The following is a 15,845-nucleotide window of genomic DNA, read 5'->3' on the forward strand; positions in this document are numbered from 1 at the left end:
CACCCCCACACAGGCACTGGGCCAAGATACAAACAGAACAACTCTACAATTATGCAATTAATTTAACAAAGCACGGGACACTTTGGTTCAACTATTTGTTACGAGATCTTACAACATTTCTATTAGAGTGACTTGTGACCAAACTCCTCGCCAGAGCCGGGGAGGTGCGACAGCCCGTGGGGCAGCACAAGCCACACCCGTTTACCACCCACCTCCTAAAACCAACGGGCAAACGCCAGAAACGAAGTCACAAGCTGCCCTGAGGCAGGGCCTTCCTCCGCTCTCGCCTCGCTCGGCGGGCTGGCCCTTGACAAGGCCAGCAGCGCCCGGGCTGCCACCGCCCCATTTCCAGTCAGCGCCCCGGCCTCGCGGCGCTCCCCGGCTGGCGGGGACGGTTTGGCGCAAGGACTGCCCTACCGCAGCCGGCTCTCATCTCCCAGCCCGTGTGGCGGAGGAGTCGGGGCCTTCTGGGGGCGCCCGCCTCAGGCACCCAGCGGGCAGGGCCGGAGGGGGCCGGATCCGAGGCGCGGCAGTCGGGACTATAGCTCCCGGCGGGCCGCGCGCCGCAGCCCCCCTCACACCGCCCTGCCTAAGATGGCCGCTGCCCGCCGCGTCCCCTCTAGCCCGCGTCGTCCCTAACTCGGTGACCCCCGGAGGCTCTCCCCCGCCGAGCCGCTGCCCTCGGTGGACCTCCCGGAGCGGCGGACCGGTAGGGGGCGCGCTGCCGCCGCGCGGCGGGGGCCGCTCCGGGCGGAGCGGCGGCATGGAGCCGCTGGTGGGCTGGCAGTTCGAGGACTCCCTCTTCGCCCCCAGCCGGGAGCGGGGCCCAGGCGGCGGGGCCGGACCGCCCTGCGGCGCGAAGCACTGCGAGCCCCGCGTGAGGAGCCGGGGGCGGCGGGCGGGCCCGGCGGGAGCGGCCGAAGGGGCGGCCTGGGTACGGCGGGGGCGGCCTCAGCCCCCCTGACGGGTTTGTGCTGTGCCCGCAGTGGTTTCGCAGCGAGGCGGACGGCGGGGAAGGCGCCGGCGGGCTAACGGCCAGCAAGTTCCGGGCGGACTGGGCCTACCGGCAGCGGGAGTTTGAGGTATTTCCAGGGCTCTCGCACGGCCTGGGGCCTGGGCCGAGCCTGGGTCCCGGTCGGTGAAAGTTTTGGGGATATAAACTGGGGTGATCCCACAGTCCCCGGTGTGCTCTGCGAATGTGGGTGTGTATTTATAGAAAAGCCTCCCGGCTGAGCCACGGCCTGGAGGTGCTGGAGTCTGTGGCGCGGTTATGTCCAGCGTGATGGCTCCTCGTTCGTGCTGAAAGCACGACAGCCCCACGGGCAGTCACGGTGACCTGGTGAAGAGCTGTCCTGCTGGCTGAGCTGCGGTCAGGCCACGATGGGCAACTGTGTCCTGGCAAGCTCCCCCAGCCAGATGTCATCTTTCCAGGAGTCAGCGTGAAGTCGGTGTAAACTGGCCAGAAATGCTGCTCTGCACCCGGGGCTGATCCAGATCAGGCTTGCACATCCGAGTGTTTCAGTAGTGAGCAGAGCTGGTGTTTGCGGCCATGGAAGACATGGTCAGCCAGAGTTAAGCATGTGGATTTATCTGCTCCTGGGGATAATACCGGGTCCCACAAAGGCTGTCAAATCGCTGGCAACCACCTGGCTGCTGCTCACCTATCTGAGAGCTCCCCCCGCTGTCAGGTGAAAGCTGACTGTAGTTGTCAGGCTCCTGACATTGGCTTATGAGCCTCATCATTAATTGTCCCACCTCTCTGCTGCCTCCCCTCGCTCTGGATGGCTGGTTGTGCCTTTGGGGTGCATTTATGTTCCCCGTTTCTGTTCCTGCCTGCTGTAGTCCTAGACCCTGTCCTCACAGCCTACTTCCTGAGCCACATTCCTGATTATCCAGAGTCTCTTCTGCCTCTATAGTCCTAGTTGCAGGATCCAGTCTTTTGTTTCTTTGTTTCCTGGTTGAAATCGGCTGCTTCTGTCCTTGTTTCAACTGTAATAGCATTTTGTTCCAGGCTATGGTTTGCATTACAGGCTCCCTGATTTCAAAGCCCTCAGGCCGACTTCTGACTCCACTCCTTTCGCCTTGCCCATTGGATTTGTGGATTTTTTTGTACCTCAGTTGGCACTGACTTCTGCTTTTTAATGTTATTCCAGCGCTACTGTTGCTTTGTCTCTACGCGACAGATGCTTTCCAGTCTCAGCTGAGACACCCTGAAGGGATTCGTAAAAGTGTGCTGAGAAGAGAGATGCCTCAGGCTGCGGTCAGACATGGCTGCTGACCCTGAGGAAAAGCAGATTGCTCCTTGCTGTGGTGCCCCCTCAAGAGAGAATGACACCCCATCACATCTGCTAGTAGAACAGACCATTGCTTCCTAACCCTTTTCTATTGCAGTGATCCATGTTAAAAATGTCTAGTCTTCAGTCTTACTGCTAACCTGGATCACTGTGACAGAACCAGAACCAGACTGCACATAAAATTACCAGAACCAGACTGCACACAAAATTACGTTTTCACCAATGGCTAATGCACTTACTGGGCAGAGGGGAGCTCTATCTTTTGCTTGAGAAGGAATTCGAACTTCACACCAGGGAAGAAAAATATTTCAGGCATTTTGCTAGGAAGTATTTAGGGTATGTCACCTGGACGCTCTTTCTGTTAGGACCATTCAAGTTTGCAAGGAATAATTAAATATTAGTTTTGAGAGATGGGAGAAGGGGCACTGCTCTTTAGTCTTCTGGTCTGAGCACTCACATGGAGGGGGAGGAACCAAGATTCCAGTCTTAGCTTCACTGAATACTTAATTTAATGTATTTAAATGTTAATTAGAGTCCTGGTGAATGCCCTGAGCATTAAGCTACAGAAGTATTGCTCATTCTTGTCTTTTTCCTTAGTCCAATTAATATTTAATAATTTCATGCAAATTAGAACCACCCTACAGGAACGATGGAGATTCACCTTCTCTGTGGTATTCTCTGACTTGCTGGTTATTCATGTGAAGTGAGGTACTTGCAGGTTCAAACCTTCCCGTGGAGAATGTCATGGATTTGAAACAAGGTCCCCCAAATTTAAGATGAGTGCTCTGATCGTTGAGTTGGTAGCTGGGGGAAAGATGTCACATATTGCCCTGGTCAGTAGATGATCCCATCTGGATCAGGCCTGACGGGGGAGAGGTGGACAGATGTGTGGTGAATCCTGCCAAGGCTTAAACACGAGCTAGGAGTGACTTGGCTGTGTAGTACCGGGGCCCTCATGTGTTGCTGGCATAGATGGTAGCTGAGTCCAGAGAAATGAAGATGTGGACTTCAGCTCCTCAATTCCCTTTGTGACTGTAGTCATAAACAAAACATCCTGTCAGGCTTACCTTTAAATGAAAATCTCTTACTGTTTTGTTTGGCTTTTCTTTTTGTCGACACTACTAGAAAGCCCTGTGTGAATACTCAAACTGCTTACTACTCTTACCTCCCAGTAACATTGCAATGAGACGAGATGTCCAAGAGGGCCAGGCTCGGTGTTTATCTCGCCTAGGAAGGCACGAGGAGGCTCTCGATATTGCAGAAAAAATGGTAAATAACGCAATCTTTCTTTTAGGCTTTGAACATGGAAGTATTGCCAGTAGTTCTTTTTTATGGACCATTTTCTGGAAAAATAATGTTCAAGTGTATAATCCTTCAGGATGTTCAGTGCTCAGAGTATTTGGTAAACAGAGGGTAACTGTCACTGCAGATATAGTCACTCTTTAGAAATCGGAACACCCTGTACCACAATGAGCTCCCTGTGCAGGGAGGCTCGTAGTCCTGGAAGGGACTAAATATCATGCTCTGCCAGGCAGAATTAATGTAATATAATAGGAATTATAAGAAAGGGGATAAATGAGTGCTTAAATCTTTCCACTATGAAAGTGATGGTTCAAAACTCCCTTTTATTTCCATATACTTGCTGCCAAACTGCCACCAAAAAGAGCGTCTAACCACAAATTTAGTTTTTCCCATAAAGGAAAAAGTCCAGAGGCTCTGAAGTCTATTACAATTTTACTGCTGCTGTTTGTTGTATATAAAAGGTGTTTATACTACAAACAAGGGCAGCTGTATAAAACTCTGAAGGCAAATAAACAAATGACAACACGTGGTGCTTTCTTGCCTAGGACAAGGCAGCTAGAGGGAATGCTGTCAGCTTGCTCGTGCATGACGTGTGTCGCGTATCATTTAAAATCAAGAGCACAGTTTTGTACAATTTAAAAATTTCCTTTAGTGATACTTGTGTGTTATTATTCAGGGAGACATTTTCTTAGGCTCTGAAGGATGATTCTGTTCTACTCCTGGTTTTAATCTATTATCTTTTGTTTCTAGAGAAACGGTGCTACTAACACAGATCACTTAACGACGGTTCTCAACCTGCAGTTCGCCATTCACCAGGGTCTGGAAAATGTAGAAAAAAAGATCACGTGTCTGCAGCAACTGATCTGCTTACATCCTTTCAATCCTTGGTACTGGAAGTTACTTGCTGAAGCTTATATGAGCCTTTTACAGAGTTTGTCTCCGTTAGTCATTCCAGAAACAATTCTAAATCAGTCTGAAGAGGTTAGTGTAAGTGATAGTGGTTTCAAAACATCAACTGGAAGAGAGATTCATTTGCAGCCTCACAGATCAGATGGCCAGAAGGAAGGCCCTTGGTCCAGCCTTGCTACAGAAACAAATAGGGAGAATGCAGTGACTTGTAGGAGCAGCCAAGCTGTAAAAGAATTCCTCTGCACTTTGGAAGAACCGGAAAGGACACATGAAGGGAAACGTGCAGCCTCCAAGTCCTGGGAGCAGAACATGTCAAAGAAAATTGGGATAAAGGCATGTGCCTCGTTTATTAGAGCAAGGTAACTAAACGTATTCTTAGAATAATGTTAACTTCTCCCGATTGAAAACAATTTAAAGCATATTTTTCCCAGCCTTAACATTTTCAGTTTACATTTTCAATTTAAATGTTTGTTTCAGCATTGGCAACACTAACTTAGAAGCACCCTGCTATTGCTTCATATCTATCTTCATATCTGAAAAGCAAAATCCACTAGTGTGGTAGCTGTGAACAACCTAAATCTGAGTGGAAAGTTGCACTGTTGGGAAGTAAAGCATTTTTTAATGACCTTATTATATGAATCTTTTCAAGTAATTATATAGAACAGCCTGTTAGAGCATGGCTGTTTCCTGGTTTGGTGTTAAAGATGCAGCAGCAGAAGTGCCCCAAAGGGAAGGCCAGTCTTCCTTCTGCAGGTGCCACCTGTCTTATTTGCTTGAAGCCTCATGCTTGTGTGAAAATGTATTTTATAATAATACCCCAATCTGCATAATGGATGAGGTTGAAAAATGAACTCTGTGACAGCTGATTGACAGGGCTGCATTATAATGCTCTTTCCTTTTCTTCCCTCTCTTCCTAAAACTCTTGCATACAACAAAAATCCTCAAAACTTAATCTTTCACAGAGATAATTAGGAACTGTTTTTGTTAAAATAGTCTTGGATTTTTTTCCTCCTCTTGCCTTTCAGTAATGTATTAGTCACCGAACATATTTAAAGCCATTTTATCAACTTCCAAAAATGTTTACAGAGAACACTTTATAACTGCTCTGTTAGGGCAAGATTTAAGAATGTAAAAAAAAGATATAGTAGCTTTTAACCGTACTCAGACTAAGAGACGGTGACTTTAATTGCTACTTGGGAGAAGTTCATAGATTTAGTATGGATATTGAATATTAAAGCTACATTCATATTAGCATAATTTGTGTTGCTTGTTTTGGTGTGTATGGTTCAGCATTAAGACAATTATAAACTGTGGGATTTCCTTGCTTGACTGCACAGTTTCACAAAGTGTAGTTGCGGTTTATATTTGCAGACACACTTGTCCAGGGTAAGCTTTTCCCCTGGCCAGGGCTTATGCATTAAATAGCTTTTCTAGTATTTTCAGGTCTGTTGGATTTTAAGTGAGATGTGGATGTTGCATAAGCATATGTTCAGGGTAAATTGCACCTAGAAAAAGGGATGTTATTATTGCTTTTTGTAGGAAATCAGGTTCTGTGTTAAAGCATGAATAATTGACTCTTCTAGTTTTGTCAAGAAAAAAAAATTGGAGAAATGGTTTTCTTTAATTTTCATTCTTTCTTACATTATGTTGATGCAAATTTTGAAACAAAAACGCTTTACAAGTTAAAAATACTTTCCATTTTTACTTTGAATTTTCCAGTTAAAACTTTACTGAATTTACAAATGGTTTGTTGGCTCAGTCTTGTAAATTTTGATGTTTATAATGGTCAAATGAAAACTTTCATCTAAGATCTTAAGTATTCTCTTAATAAAAATATACACTTCTATTATAACACATGCTTCATTTAACTTTGGTAAACGGTAAAAAAATTTGTTGTTCTTTATGCATAAAGCTTGAATTGAATATAGTTTCAGTAGCAATACTACTAAGTCCCAGTGGTCCCTTGGTTGAATATACTTAGATGTTTCCTCTGCTGACATGTTTTACAGTCCTTGTGTGAGGAGGACTCTGGAAACTGCCACTGCTCTCTCGGGTCGAGCAGTTGATGATGGGGTCCCTCCGTGATGTGAAGTCACGTTGTGAACACAACATCTAACTTTCACTGAGTCATGGTGGTGACTTCTGGGACACTGCCTTGAACATAAAACTGTGATGAAAGATTTTAGAAAATATCCAGGGTTGGCTTGTGTGGAGAGGATGTTTGACATCTGTCTAAAACCCCCAAATTTCTAGCTTTTCAGGTTACAGAGATAATCACTGCCGTAGGCAAAAAACCACTGCTGGCTTGTTAGGCCTTAATAAGGATGTGGGAGATCTGATGTACTGCAGTTAATGCTAGCAGATCTGAATTTTGTGACGAATACACAGGGAGAAGAATGTTTGCACAGAGCAACCAGAGATGCTTGGCATGTTGTTTTTCAAAAGTACTTCTCAGTACTTCTGTCATAGCACGGATATACCATACCCATAGTAGACTGATACGGATGTATTAATTTCTTTGCAGTTGGCAAAAGTCAGGGAGAAGAGCTGGTTTTAAAGTATTATATTTTGTTTGGGTTTAGGTTTGCTGACTTACTCTTTTGCCAGCTGTGCCTTTTTTTTAACTGCCTTTTTCATTTCAGGCTTTTACTTCAGCTTACCCAGTCGCAACAATCGTCCTTTGTGCTAGAGAATAACATAAAAGGTCAAAAAGAAATTGATGACGAAGTGGCACGACTTGGTTTCAATGAAAACTCTGTGCTGTTGATGACCAAGGTAAGGGAATGTTTTATTGTGTGCAAGTTCTCAGCTATACATAGGCTGGTTGAGGTACTCGAGCCAGTTCAGGCACAAAGTCCTGTAAGTGTGACACTCCCTTGAGCTAATTAACTGTGCCAGGAAGCAAGGTAAATTAGCTGGGGCGGGTTGCCCTGGTAGCGTGTTATCTGGAACTGACAGTGATACCTGTATAGTGCTGGCTTATGTCACGCGGGTGTATCTCTGTTCTGCTGAGATTCTCCTTTCGGGAATGTTCAGGGTTGTTAAGTTTCTCATTGGACTTGTATTTGCGGATGCATCATCGCTGTGTGTTTCCTGGGATGCAGATTTTATCTCAGGAATTTTAGATGCCACAAAATGAATCACAAGTATGAAATGGAAGTGGAGTTTACTTTGATGGCCACAGCAGTATTAAACACTTTCAGAAAAAGTATTAAACATTTTCAGAAAAAGCCAGAGACATCCTTTTACACGATTTCTGTGTTCTGTTTGATGTACTGGATTCTAGTTTTAAAGAAATACAAACAAGAAGAGTAACATTGCATTACTTTATTCATAGAAATTAAACATTTTTAGTGTTTAGCTATTTATAGAGTTTCTGACTTTTATCTTAAGGAACAAAAGGAAGCCAGCGAGATTCTAACTTTGTTGTCAGTATTACAGCTTTAAGTTAGTGAAAGCCAAGCCATTGCCGGGTTGACAGGCAGTCTTGTGGGATTTCATCCATGAGAGGGCAGTAGCATGCAGACAATCTCAGGTTTTGAAAAGGTTGGGAAAAGAAACTTCTCTCCTTGCTTCCCTTGGTCCGACACCCCTCAGGAAGAGATCAGAGTGTTGGTGCTCTTGCAAGGTGAGCATTGAATGTGGAGTTGACGTTGAGATTTCCGCTGCTACTCAGAGAGTAAAAATCCCCCCGTCCAAGTGTACCCAGAAGCTGGGCGGGGTTGCGCAGCTGTGAAGCTTGGGCTCTCATCCGTCTTCATTGCAGAATGCAACAGGCAGACAACTTGATCGTGACTTGGAAGCTTCTCCTGGACGGCATGTGGTTCATGTGTCAAGGGCTTTTCTTGTAAAGATCTGTTATTAATGTCATATTTGCTGTTTTCTCTGCAAGTTATTTTCTTGTTTCCCATCTTTCTTACTCTGTTCGCAGGTCATGGGGCAGGATCTTATACCAGAAAAACTAAAAGAGGAATTTCAGGGTGAGGTAAAATGCATAGGCCCTTCAGCGCTGTCATCATTGGTAACTGCATCAACCACAGAATTTGAAATCAAATGGTTCGGTAATCTCCAAGATGATTTATGTCACTTTGACAGACAATTCTATTCAGATATATATCTCCCACCTTTGGTAACTTAAAGGTTTTGTTGTATTTATTCTCATATCGCCAAATGATTATGGAGTGATATACACAATAAAGTTCATATTACATTTTTTAAGAATTCTTATGTATATCTTTTAAAAATATATATAAATCTCTCATTTAAGCTCTTAATATCTCATCATTTTCTGTGTTCACTGATTTGTTTGTATTTAAAAGAATAAGGAATCCAGTATAAAATCGAGCTTTCTGTTCAGCTTTCAGAGTTAGCTTTCCATCATAAACCTCACTGTGTTGTGCTTGAAGCACCTGTGATTTTGGGGCTTGCAATGCCAGTGGGATGGAAGGCTTCCTTTATGATGTCCAGTTTGAAAGTTTCTTGTTGCTGCATTTAGAGCCATGGAATTAACCATTTTCCTAATGTGTTTTTTTAATATTTCTTGATTAATTGACATTATAGTGATTTCCTGTTCAGGGCTGGATAGCTAGAAATCTTAAATATATTTATGCTGAGAAACTGTCAATAAGAATAATTCCATATGTTTTAGAAAAAAAGTCTAAATGGTAAATATTTTAACACAGAACTGGAAGGAGATTTTCTTTCTTCAAAGCTAAGTGGTTTTTGCAGGCATAGAAGTAGCTATAGTCTTGACTTCAGTGTGCTTAGACAAGGGAGGAGAAAAACTGTCAACGTTGTTTATATGTACCGAAGAGTGTTTAGTCAGATCATATCCTTTGTAAAACCCTGCAAGGAAGGAGACCTTTGCTGTGAAAACTGGCAGTGTTGTTTCTGCATCACACAGCTCCTTACGTTATGCCTTCAGTTGAAAATGACACCACTTCACTTTACTTTCTCAAGCACCGATGCTATGTGCTTTGGGCTCCCACAGAAAAAGGCTGAGATTATCCTGTAGTTTCTTTTGCCTGAAATAAAGCAAACAAAGGGTGCTCTTCCCCCATCTTCTTTTAAACTGCGAGACTTAAATTCTTTGTAGCTTGTCATAGAAGTGTTCTTTAATGGATATAGTTTAAAACCAGAAATCTCTTAGACATAATTTGCTGTGACTTTTCCTCATGTTTTCCTGTGTTTTCTTTCTGAAGTACTGAAGAGAGCTGAAACTTTAAATAACTCACAACTGAATGGTAATTCACCATATGTGAATGCACTTTGTATCTGCTACTTTTAGGTGAATTTTAAAGCTTTAAGATACTTCTAGGGAACTTGTCACTAACCCTTGGTATGGTATAGCCCTCTGCTAAGTTGACTGTGAAACCTCTCCGGAAAAATGGAATATTGCCTTCAGCCATGTCAAATTATCTTTGATAGTTGGGTGACTTAATGCGATTAAACCCCATCCTGGTCAGCTTGTTACGAAAGATGATGACTTGGCAAGTGTACTTGGGTAAGCATTAATGCACTCATAAGGTATTACAGAATATTTGGTTTAGTCATGCGTGTGCTTTGCTAGGTGGAAATTTTTGTGTGTGTGTGTAGAGCACTATATTCGGTTGGCAGTGAAGCCCGCCTGAAGGGCTGGGGAAGCTTTTAAGACTGACTGGTGTCATAAGTTTTCAGTAGAGACTGTCCATAACGTGCTGTAAATTAATTACGATGTTGGCATCAACAGAGGATGTCTTACAGCAAAGACATAGCAAACATGGAAAGCTTAATGCCAAATATGTCAGCAAAAAAAAGGGAACAGGGACTTCTCCCTCTTTCTTCTTAAACTTAAGGTCACGAGTAGCCACATAAAAAGGCTATAATTTGTTTTGCCACAGCTCTCGAGTAGGTTCAGTAGTTAGAACATGGGAACACAGCTTTTGTGGAACGAGGTCTGCATAGATATTTAATGGGATCTCGCCAAATGATTTGGCTCCACAGTTTAGAAAGTGGAAATCACTTTGGAGCTGTTTTAGCAGCAAATTAAATACTTGCCAAATGTTGTCATTTTGTGACTGAGATGTCCAAAATACACAGCGGCTAGGCCGAGGTGATTTGGAAACTTCTTGGTGTGCATGCAGATTGTTTGACTTGAGGTTGTCTCTTAGCCTGGCAGCACAACAATTAACTCCCCACTGGCTCCGGGAGTGGAAGGCAAGTGGCAGTTCTTAAAAACAGGCAGTATTTTCTCAAACATAACAATAAAGCAAAAATAATGTTTTTAACTACTGCAAAGAAAACAACATGAATGTTGTTCTGAATGTGTCACATAGTTATTGTTCCAAATAACCAGTGTTTATTGCACTGGGGCTATGAAATACTCCTTTGTCTCACTTGTGCCTGGCTCTCTCTCATCTCAGCTACTTCAATTCCTCCTTTTTTGGCCTGCTCTTTGCTTTTTTGGCATGCCACTTCTCACTCCGGTTTTCTGTTTCTGCTCATATCTCATGAGGGGCTTTGCGCTTCCATCTTGCATTTGAATGCCTCATCGTTGCTTCTACTTTCTGCATAATTCTACATCTGCCTGTAATAGATTTCTTCATGTTTTGGCTCTTAGGATATTATTACTGGTATTAGTACATGCACCAGTACTCCCCACTGAGTTCAACAGCAAATTTTAGTATTGCAAATTGCAAGTGAGAGTCCGTTAACAGTTACTGAGGTTTGATTTTGTTATTTTAACACTTGCTTATGTTACAGATGCTTTGGGAAGGACTCTCTGACCCTGGTTCTGATGCTTCTGAAGTGATTGCTGTGTACAAACACAATCTAATTGTGTGTCTTGCTATTGAGTGAATACTGCTGGCTTTGAGGTGAGGGAACATGTTAGTGCTGTAACTAGCAACATTAACACAGTTTTCTCCATCACAGAATCATAGAATGGTTTGGGCTGGAAGGGACCTTCAAAGATAATCTAGTCTAACCCCCCTGCCATGGGCAGGGACATCTTGTACTAGGTCAGGTTGCTCAAAGCCCTGTCCAACCTGACCTTGAATACTGCCAATGATGGGGCATCCACTGCTTTTCTGGGCAACCTGTTCCACCGTCATTGTAAAAAATTTCTTCCTTATGTCCAATCTACATCTACCCTCTTTCAATTTAAAACCATTGCCCCTTGTCCTGTCACTGTGTGGTGGGTTGACCTTGGCTGGCTGCCAGGTACACACCCAGCCGCTCTATCACTCCCCCTCCTCAGCATGACAGGGAAAGAGAAAATAAGATGAAAGAAAAGAACTTGTGGTTCTTAAGACTGTTTATAAGGAATCAAGAGTTGTAACATGGGGTCCTACTCATGCTCCCAGCTGAGAACCACCTTTATTGCTGGCAATAAAAGAGTGGTTTCAGGTAGTGCCTACTTTTCCTGCTTTCTTTCTGGTACCTGGCACCTTTCTGGTACACAAACTAGAAGAAAAGAAAAATGCAAGCAAATCCATTTTGGTAATAATTTGGTGACCCGGGTGGGACTCCACGGGTTCCCCACGTTTTGAGCGTGGCGATGGCATACGACACAGCCGGTACTGGGCGAGTTCACCCAATTGTCCTTGCAGGATCTGCATTCCCTGGGAAGGTACTAAAACCGGGGGCAGCACAAGTCATGGGGGGTTCGATCAGTAAGGTAAAATGGGGTTTGCCGCTGGTGGAAATTCTGGGAAACAGGAAGAAAATTGATGGTACTTCAGGTCTCAGTAAAGCTTGAACTGTAGCTCTGTCGGGACAAGTGGCCAGCTGGAACTCGGGAGGGGACAGCCTCCGAGCAGTGGCCCCTGGGAGGTTCATTTGATAGGGGTAAGCTGACCTTCCTGCCTCGTGTGTGATACGATATAAGGCAGAAGTGCCTCATATGGTAAATCCCTGCTGGCTACTCCCCATCACCTTCTTGTCCTGCACAGGACAAGTTGGCAGTTGTTTCCAGGATCTGTTGCTCCATCACCTCCCCAGGGCTGGAGGTGCAGCTGGCAGGCCTAGCGAGGGTCATGGACGGGGGCCGCACAGGAGTATGGTGTGCGATGGTCCAGGAGGGAGGAACCTCGACCTACTGCCGGAAGAAATAAGGTCCCCATAGTGCACATAGGGAAGTGGCTGGGGAAGGCGGAGTGGATTGCTCCTCGCTTGGGAAAAGGCAAACCCATCTGTGGGATTGTCTTCGCTCAAGGACCTGGGTGACCTTGGTGGGTAATGCAGAAGGATGGGGAGACCTGGTGTGTACCTCAAGGAGATTTAACCTTGGGGGAAAAATAATCTGTGATGTGAGTCATATGTTGTAGGAAGTAACGTAGCAGGAACGACCTGACCCAACGAAGAGTGAGCTTCACAAAGAACCAGGCGAGTGCAGCAGTGATCCAAACCAAGCGGGTGTTGGCTCCCAACACTTGAACATACTGCTTCTCCTGTCCTGAGCACCCATCTTGACAGATGGGCCCCAAGTCATAGCCTGTTCTTATGAACGTTTGGAGGAGTGGAGGAAGTCCATGGAATAGGAGAATAATATCTATCTGTTAAGAGACCGGGGATAGATGGTAGTTAATGAGGATGTGTAAATCTGTTAAGTTGGGTATAAAGATGGTTTAAGTATGTGGTATAACTTGTGTTGGTAAGAAGGGATTTCAGTAATGAGAATTACATACAAAGGGATGGTTGGAAGATGTATAAATGTATTAAATTACTTGGGACCTGAGCACAATGCAAATGTATGGAATAAGGGGTGGAGATTGTCTTGGGTCTGGCTGGGATGGAGTTAACTTTTGTCATAGCAGCTCTCATAGTGCTGTGCTTTGTATTTGTAACTAGGAAGGTGTTGAGAACACACCAGTGTTTTGGCTACTGCTGAGCAGTGCTCCCACAGCATCAAGGTTGTCTCTCCAACATCCCCTCCCCCCAAAAGGCCAGTACGCTGGGAGTGGGCAAGAAGTTGGGAGGGGACATAGACAGGACAGCTGACCCAAGGTGACCAAAGAGAGATTCCATACCATATGACGTTGTGCTCAGCAATAAAAGCTAAGAGAAAGGAGGAGGGGAGAGGGCATTCATGATTAAAGCGTTTGTCTTCCGGAGCAATTGCTACATGTACTGAGGCCCTATATGCCAGGCAGTGGCTGGACATCGCCCGCTGATGGGAAGTAGAGAATAAATGTTTTTTCTTGTTGTCCTTTGCTTGTGCATGTGGCCTTTGCTTTTCTTTATTAAACTGCCTTTATCTCAACCCACGAGTTCTTTTTCATCTTACTTTCTTCCCCCCTGTCTTGCTGAGGAGGGGAGTGATAGAGCAGCTGGGTGGGCACCATGCAGCCAGCCAAGGTCAACCCAACGCAAAGGCCATACTGCCCCCCCCTCCACTGAGTGCTCGCAGCCAGGGCACACATAAAAGGCCACACTCGCCCACCCCCGGCCCATGGCAGATGCTGCCTCTGCTCCTGCACGGTGCAGGGAGGCAGCGGCTGACGGGGTCAGGGGGCTGCCGCCCCTCGCAGACCCTGGGAACGCGACCAGTGGTGACTGTAGGCAGCAGCGTTCAGTGGCCGACGGCCCGCTCCCCCAGCCTTCAGCCATGAGGTGCGAGGGTGCGGGCTGGGGGCCTGTGGCGCGCAGCTGCCCCTCGCCCCGCCGGGGCCCGGCGCAGGCCCCTGGCCGCCCTGCGCAGAAGGAGCAGCGCCGGCGGGAGCTGGCCAGCCCCTGGATCGAGCTTCGGGCTGGGGTGGATGCTCTGCTCCAGGTGCCAGAGCCTGCGGGGGAAGACTTGGTGCTTCCTGGCAGCACCTGCACCGGCTGCTGGGGCAGAACGCCCGCCTGCAGCGTGCCCTGGAAGACCTGGAGAGGCAACGCGGTGCCCTTGAGGCGGAGAACAGCCTCCTGAGAAAGAGAAGCTCTCCAGAAGCGTGCAAGAAGGCAGAGAGGCTCCAACAGAAAAATGCTCAGCTAGCTGCCCTCACCGAGCAGCTGAAAGAAAGATGCAGACATCTGCAGGAGACCATCGGGCACCTGATGAACGCTCCCGTGCCACTGCCCATCCAAAGCTCCGCTGAGGAACTGTGCATGAAACGTTTCCTCAGCAGAGGGCTGGAGAAAGCAGAGAGCATGCCGGAGCTTTGCTGGCACAGGACCAGCAGAATGAATCCTCACAGAAGGCGGCTGAGGAGCTCCAGGCCCAAGTGGCTGCAGAGGACGAGGGCTCATATTACGTGAGCAGCCTCAGCCAAAGGTGTGAGGAGTTAGAGGTGCCGCTTCTGGAGATGACAGATGAAAACACCACACGGGCTGAAGAAAATTCTCACCTCCGTGGGCAGATGCGCTGGGCAGAAAAGGTTCAAGCTGAAAATGCTGACCTGAAGGGACAACTGACGCGAGTGGCAGAGGAGCGAAATTCTGCCATCCAAGCCATCAGCAGTCTTCAAACCCCGCTGGAAGCTGCAGAGCACAAACTGAAAGCTGTGAGAGAAATGGCAGAAAGTGCTGAGGGAGAAGTAAAAAGGGACCACGGAGAAGCCGGGCAACTGTTTCGAGCCCAGGTGAGTGAACCAGAGAATTGGTTTCAGAGCCCCTCCGAGTCACCTTGGGCAGAGGACAGTCTTGGGTCCTGCCTTCTTTCAGAGGAGGACCCCACAAGTGAGACAGAAGAACCAGTAGCAGACAAACAGTCCGTCATCCTGCGGGCTCTGGCACAACCACCGGGAAAGCTTTGAGCATCCATAGCTCAATACAGCTACAATCCTTTTGATGGTCCCAGTGAGCAGCCTGAACTGGAGCTGCCTCTAACTGCTGGACAATATGTTCATGTCTTTGGACAGGTGGATGAAGACAGCTGGTCTGTGGGAGAGCTGGCAGATGACACGAGGATTCATCCCCTCTAATTTTGCTGACGAAGATTCAGATGACGACCTGGAAAACGAGAACTGGGATGATCCTCATTATATTTTGCCTATTTTGGAGGAAGATGAAGAGAATCTAGATGTGGGTGATGGGGGCTAAAAAGCATAAATAAACGTAGCCTATACAAACCTCCAGAAGATCTACAGAAGTGAATTTGTACTTAAAAGTGATTTTTTTTTTTGACTTTCAGATTTCTGTAGAACGGGGGGACCTCTGGGAGGCAGCAGGGGCCTCCAACGGGCCACAGCAAAGCCCAGATGAGGCCCCGGAGCACTTTGGAGAGTAATTGGGGGCCTTGCAGGGTGCGCCCCAGAGCTGGACGCAGTACTCCAGGTGGGTCTTGCGAGAGCAGAGTAGAGGGAGAGCATCACCTCTGTCGACCTGCTGCAGCCCAGGATATGGTTGGCTTTCTGGGCTGGAAGCGCACATTGTCAG

The 15,845-nt window shown here is 46.4% G+C and overlaps 1 protein-coding gene across 5 annotated transcripts; it reads left to right on the forward strand.

Annotated features, from left to right (window-relative positions):
* Positions 1-736: 736 nt before the first annotated feature.
* On the forward strand, positions 737-13,692 carry C2H8orf76 (chromosome 2 C8orf76 homolog). 5 transcript variants are annotated; one of them, XM_075141210.1, is made up of 7 exons: positions 739-877; positions 987-1,082; positions 3,420-3,563; positions 4,347-4,864; positions 7,148-7,280; positions 11,247-11,359; positions 13,335-13,692. In XM_075141210.1, the coding sequence occupies exons 1-6, from the start codon at positions 764-766 to the stop codon at positions 11,340-11,342; spliced, it is 1,101 nt and encodes a 366-aa protein (XP_074997311.1). In that variant the 5' UTR covers positions 739-763; the 3' UTR covers positions 11,343-11,359; positions 13,335-13,692. The 5 variants fall into 5 exon arrangements, with proteins under 5 accessions (XP_074997309.1, XP_074997311.1, XP_074997310.1 ...); XM_075141208.1 differs by having other exon boundaries at positions 737-877; positions 8,437-13,692; XM_075141209.1 differs by having other exon boundaries at positions 11,247-13,692.
* The last annotated feature ends 2,153 nt before the right edge of the window (positions 13,693-15,845 follow it).

Source organism: Calonectris borealis, chromosome 2, assembly GCF_964195595.1.
Source record: "Calonectris borealis chromosome 2, bCalBor7.hap1.2, whole genome shotgun sequence".
Classification (NCBI taxonomy): domain Eukaryota; kingdom Metazoa; phylum Chordata; class Aves; order Procellariiformes; family Procellariidae; genus Calonectris; species Calonectris borealis.

Coding starts and splice junctions, on each gene's coding strand:
- C2H8orf76 (XM_075141208.1), top strand. CDS start 764: ATGGAGCCGCTGGTGGGCTGGCAGTTCGAGGACTCCCTCTTCGCCCCC. Junction 4,865..7,147: donor GCCTCGTTTATTAGAGCAAG/GTAACTAAACGT, acceptor TTTTCATTTCAG/GCTTTTACTTCAGCTTACCC. Junction 7,281..8,436: donor CTGTGCTGTTGATGACCAAG/GTAAGGGAATGT, acceptor CTCTGTTCGCAG/GTCATGGGGCAGGATCTTAT.